At 39.8% G+C, this 6,000-nt stretch overlaps 1 protein-coding gene across 1 annotated transcript in view; it reads right to left on the bottom strand.

Annotated features, from left to right (window-relative positions):
* Positions 1-3,298: 3,298 nt before the first annotated feature.
* Positions 3,299-6,000, bottom strand: part of Esyt3 (extended synaptotagmin 3) — a 40,294-nt gene continuing 37,592 nt past the window's right edge. Inside the window, exons 20-23 of the mRNA XM_026385026.2 lie at positions 5,730-5,861; positions 4,356-4,461; positions 3,723-3,772; positions 3,299-3,421 (exon numbers count right to left, since the gene is read on the bottom strand). Coding sequence (XP_026240811.1) covers positions 3,385-3,421; positions 3,723-3,772; positions 4,356-4,461; positions 5,730-5,861 — 325 coding nt within the window. The 3' untranslated portion in view covers positions 3,299-3,384. The remainder of the gene's footprint in view (positions 3,422-3,722; positions 3,773-4,355; positions 4,462-5,729; positions 5,862-6,000) is intronic.

The raw sequence follows: 6,000 nt of genomic DNA, 5'->3' as shown, positions 1-6,000 counted from the left end.
AATTTATTTTGCATCTAATGTTCATATCATCACCTGTATTTATATGTAACTTTTCTAGAGTTTTTAGAATTTAAATTGCTGGATCAGAGGGGGAAAGGCCTGTGTAGCCACATGGGCTGGGCACTGAACAAGCCTTGTTGGTGATGTGATTTGGCAATATTTAAATACAAATATTTAACAGTTTTGACTTTTTTTTAACATGGGCTACAATAGTGTTGAAGTGATAGGAAGCAGCTTTTTCTTAATGTAATATTTGTTAAGATTTCTGTTTATATGAACAGTAAGTATTCTTGGGTGTATCTTTTTACTTATACATTTGTATGTTTGAGCTTTTGGAAACAGCATATATAGCTATGCCTTTTACTTTCATGCTCTTTGGTATTCTAGATTTTATAAAAAATGTTTTTTGTTTTTTTTAGTTTTAGGACACAATATTTTATTTATGTGGTGCTGAGAATCAAACCCAGTGCCTCTGACATGCTAGGTAAGTGCTCTACCACTGAGCCACAACCCCAGCCCCCGATATTCTAGATTTTAACAGTGTATTGTGATTACAGATATTTATAGAAGCCCTTTGGCCATCTTTTTTATATTCTCTCACATTTTCTGTGCTTTCCTCCCCACTATTGGGGAGGGGGTTAATTTTGCTTTTTCACTATTGATTTGGAAGTTTTATATTTTAACTTGGTGGGTTTTCTGTTACTTTATGTTCTTGGTTAAAAATTTTAACATATTGTCAGTTGAGAGAAACCACATTGCACAGGTAACTAAACATGAAAAATTTACTAAAAGGTGGCTAACTATTTAAAAAGAGGTAAGAGAATACTCTTGGACACACTGTAGCATCTTTGGAAAGTAGACCACTCCATAGGGCCAAGGGAGAGGGTACAAAAAAAAGGATAAGCACCTCCTCACCAGGCCAGTTTAAACCACAGCGGAGAGGTGGAGCTGTCACAGGAGCATGTAGCCCTCTTGGCCAAGAAACTTGCAAGTGGTGGTGGAACATGAGGGCAGGAACCAGGGCTGAACTGTGAGGGGTAATGAGGTGAACGAGAACATGCTCCTAGGTCGGCAGAACCCTGGAGAACCTACCTCGGCAGAGGAGCTGCTCCAGCCTCACAGTGTCCTTCCATTGCTTTTGGAAAAGCCCAGCAGAAAGACCCTGGACAGAGACTTTGATTTGAAGCTGAAGGTAATAAGTCAGTATCTAACCCACACTTGGTTTTATATTTTTAGAACCAATTATAAATCCCTTTAGCTCCCTAAATAAGGATTTGGACACTAAATTACCAGCCAGGTGTTAGAAAACAGTGGAACTAAAAAAAAAGTCTTTGGTTGCTTACTGCTATAGTTTGTATAAAAGTCCCAAAGGTCCACGTGTAAAAGGTGTGGTCCCAGGCCTGTGGCACTATTTGGGAGATGCTGGAATTTCCCACTGGGCTCTACCTCTTAGTCTTCCAGTTTGGGAATGTGTCCTTGAAGGGGGTACTGAGACCCCAGCCTCTTATTATCATGTCCAAACAATGAAGTGAGTGGCTTGGCCACATGCTCCACTGGGCAATCATGGGCTGAAACCCCAGCTCTGTGCCTAGATGAGCTTTTTAAGAGCTGATTAACACTTTTTAAAAAAAAAAAGTAATCAAGACTTATGTTTACCAACTTCAGGTATTTTTGCTCCCCTATAGCCACTTCTGCCCTAATGACATTTTCCTTCTTGTGTCCAGTTACTAGTTTTATCCATGTTTTGTTTCATAATTTTTGCTTGTGAGCTTCCTTTTAGTGACAAATCTGCTGTATCAGTCTCCCTGGAAGTGAAGGGCAACCTTAAGGACCAGTTTTGTGGTTGACTTAATATGATCTTATCAGGACTCCAGGTTCTAAACCAATTTTTTAGTCTTGGGGATTTCTACACCAAGTTCCTGTGCTAATTGGCCTCTGTCTTCTGATGAGACATAACTTTTCAGGCTCTTTACCCTCTCACATAGGGCCCATAGACTTGCCTCCTGTCTGACATAAGCTAACAATTCTGGTTTCCTTTAACTCATCATTGATTCTGTACTGCTTTGCTTTTCTGATCATCATGCGGAATTTTACCTGTTAGGAAGAAGAGTAAGCTTTCATTTCTCTGCCACCTTGATCAGTAGTTGCTTTAGTGATTCTAATATTTAACATGTAATGATACATTCCCTTATACGACTTGGTGCTTTACCATTTTCAAGATGCTTGTTTATTTAGGGAACAATTACAATGTCATGAAGTAGACAGCATCGACATCGTTTCTCATTATGAAAATCTGTCATTCAAAAATAGAAATCTCAGCGGAAACCAATTTTTATTGTATATCTACTTAACAGTCTTAAGAAGAGGGTGAAAAACCAAGTAGCTTAAAGTTCAGTTTCAATGAAACTGAAACAGTTTCACTGACAGTTGCTTAATAAGATACTTAGTAAACATTTTTAGTTTACTGTTACAATGAAAAATGGTAAGAGGCCCTTTCAGCATGGGCTGGCTTAGTGGAGGAGAGAAGTTTGAGGGGCATAGTGTTTGGATGACTCAGTTAACAGACCATCTGCTCAGGATAATGTAGCTGAAATCAGATTAGGTTTAAAAGGCAAATTAAGGGGTAGGCTTTGATTTTTATAAAAAATAGTTTATCATATTACTTATAAATTATGTGACCTCCTGTTTAGAACATTGCCTGAGTTAACAGAGAAGAGGATGTGACCTTGACAACTGCTCTAAGAATATCAGGGCAAGTCTATGTGGTCTTACAGAGTTTGAAATGCATAAGAGGTACTTGTTTAAGTAGACAATTTACATATTTTGCTTTTAATATGTTATTTAAGTAAACTCCCCATCTCTTGGAATGGTGGAACAGAATTCCCAAACTTGTCTGAGATACAAAAAGCTCCTTTTCCTTTGGCAGTGCCATTCCTCAGCAGCCTTTAGCACTCTGCTAAGAAATTTCAGACTCAGACCTAGGTTTGGAACTTGGCCCTGGGTTCCCCACCACCAGAGTACTTAGGTATATCTCTGTAACAGAGTCAAAGGTCCAGGCATACAAGTTACAAACAGGGCTTTGGCAGTGCTAGCTCTTGGCAGTTTGGGGTCACTTTTTATATCCAGAAAAGTGTCCTCCCTTGGTCAATAACTGCCCAGGAATACTGGTAGCTCCTGTAGGACTTCTTCCAGCCTGTATGTTAGGGACAGGACACTTTCTAGCAAGACCTAAATCAGATGTCCACAAATATCCCCAGTTCTTTCCATAATTCCTGTTTCTTCCTAATACTGTCTGGCCATGCAGATAAATTTAACACAGTATTTACTTTCATCAAATGGCAAACTGTACATGTATAGACACATCAGCGATGTTGCTACTCATCCTCAGCTTCTGGGCTGTCCATCTGGAGTCAGCTCATACCTGCAAGGCAGTTGGATTTGGACTTGTATTAGGTCCACAATACCTGCTCATTACTAATGAATGGCATTGGCCTCTACAGAGCCAGCAGCAACTCTCTCCAAGTTGGCCAGCCAAGAATAAGGGTAGTTAACAGGGATGTGATAGGTTAATGAGACATGGAGTTAGTGAAGCCTGAAGTAAAGGTGTTAGTAGTTTGTCTCTTTTCTTGATATTGAAAAGGGAAGGACTTTGGAGAGAGAGGGTAGCTAAGACAGTGTCTTGAAGAACAGATGAACAGTGATAAATGAAAGAGCATACTCACCATTGTGAGAAGCCCTTAATCAGATCTTCTTTTGATAAGTCTATCAGCACCTAAACAACCACAAATAATTATTTCCCTCCAAAAACACTGCATGAGTCCATCATAAAATTTCCTTGGGCTCTTAGGCGTTCAAAATGGACCTTCTCGAGAGGGACAATACAGACAGTGAACTTACTGTCCTGGGGAAAGACAAGTGCCTGTACTTTAGGAATTTCAGGTCATGTTTTCAAGTTTATATATGAATTTATAAAAAGAAAACCTGCCTCATCTGTAAAAATGAAGATAATACCATCTACTTTATAGAATTGGCCTCTAAAGAGGCAAGTAGAGGGTACTTATTTGAATGTAACACTATGAAATACTGTACACATACCATTTTGGGGGCCTTTCCTTGGCATAGTCCTAGGGAGTATATTTCTTCCACTTTAGGTAAATATATTGTGCAAAGCTTGGATCTTATCACAGTACTTATTACCGTAGTAGATGTTCAAATTCTTGGGTAGTACTGAGTTTGATAGATTTCTTGTTAAAATAGGTTTTATCATATGAATTTATATTTCTATATTTAATTTCAGGGGACTTGAGTTAGAGTACTGGGAGGAACATAGTACCAAGAACCCTTCTTGTACTTACTTTTCCTAACTCTTTCCTTCTGTGTGAGCCAAGTGGCCTACTATTTTTTACTGCAACATCGAGTGACCTCTTCTTTACTTCTTCCATGGGAACAAAAAATTCAAATCTTTAGGAAGAAAAAAAAAGTCATTTTTGTTGAAAATCTGAAGTGTTTTATCCACTTCCCTAGTAAAGCAGGAGCGGTAGACTATGAAGAGCATATTGGTTCCTAGGTATTCAGAATCCTGGAAGTGTTCTGAGGCTGTGTGCCTTTCAGACTACTGTGGTTTGGAGTTTATGACCCATTTGTCTAATTCTACTTTGCCTTTCCCCACTCTGAACCTGCTCAACCTCTTTCCAAGTTGTTTGCTCAAGAGTTAGGCTTTTTCAAGCTACATGTAAAATAGTGACTGTAAAGTAGGGCAGAGGAGTCTATATATGAACTTTGTAATCCTAAGAGAGCCTTTACTTCTGTATTATTTTTAGGGTGGAGTGCTAAGTCTGCCTTTTAGATAATCCAGGCATAATTTTAGGAAATTTACTAATGATTGTTTTAAAAGTTAAGTCTTTTCTGTATTCCTATGTAGAATTGTGACATCCTTCTATAATTGTATCAAAATCTCTTACTTGTGTGGCTCTACTGATGAGCTCAAAGAGAACTCGGTCCTCTTAAATGAGTAGTTATTGATCAGGAATAGAGGGAATCATAATTAAGCCATTTCTAGCCAACTTAGGAAGATGCTGTAACCTCTTTTCTCAGGATTCTGAAGCAAACAAGACATTTTGGTTTTAGTACCTTGAGGATTATCAAGAATAAAAATACTTGAAATCAGACTTGCTGCCACTACCCCATCAAAAGTAAGAAACATGATTAGAGTCTACCTAATCTCTTCTGTCCCCAGGAACATGAGTGGTCAAGCCTTTGCGGAGAAAGGGAGGAGTCCTTCATCTAACACCTCTGCTGTTTGCAGGAGGGAAGAGAAGCAAAGAGCTCTGGAGGAAACGTTAGGTCTAGCTAGCATGCAGTTAAAAATGCCCCCCCCAATACTTATTTGGCAGTAAAACGATTTGAATCTTATTAAAGAGGGGGGGGCTAGGGTTGTAGCAATTGCCTTGCATACTTGAGGCACTGGGTTCCATCTTCAGTACATTAAAAAAATAAAGGTATTGTGTCTATCTACAACAACAAAATTATTGTAGAACATTCAATAATCAGGAATGCTTCACTCTCTCAGGGCAGCCTTTGTGATAAATGGCCCACGTTGTCCTTTCCCTGCCAGAAAGCATATGAAAGCTTCATGGAGTCGGACCATGTTGTATTGCCCTGGCAGGCTCCCTGGGACACACAATACGCAAGTGGATAAGGCACTCTAGGATGGCTGAGGGCCCACTCACGTCTCATCAAACAGAGGTTCCAGGGTCTTCCTCTTCACCGAGGTCTTCTTCCGACTTGCCCACCTCCTTTCTGGCAGCAAGTAGATGCGGACATAGGGATCTGCCCCACTACTGGTGCACGGCGTCAGGTTTCTGATTTGTAGAGAAGAGAGTCCCCTGAAAAGACTCATTTGGGAGAAAGCGTACTGGCCACTCAGCTTGGATGGCCCGGGTAGAGAGCCCTCTATAGTCTAGATGACTAGAGGCATTTAGAGGACAAGATACCAGGTGT

This window comes from Urocitellus parryii, chromosome 2, assembly GCF_045843805.1.
Source record: "Urocitellus parryii isolate mUroPar1 chromosome 2, mUroPar1.hap1, whole genome shotgun sequence".
In the NCBI taxonomy this organism is placed as follows: domain Eukaryota; kingdom Metazoa; phylum Chordata; class Mammalia; order Rodentia; family Sciuridae; genus Urocitellus; species Urocitellus parryii.
The sequence above is the reverse complement of the archived record's forward strand: the minus strand, read 5'-3'. Positions and strand labels throughout refer to the sequence as shown.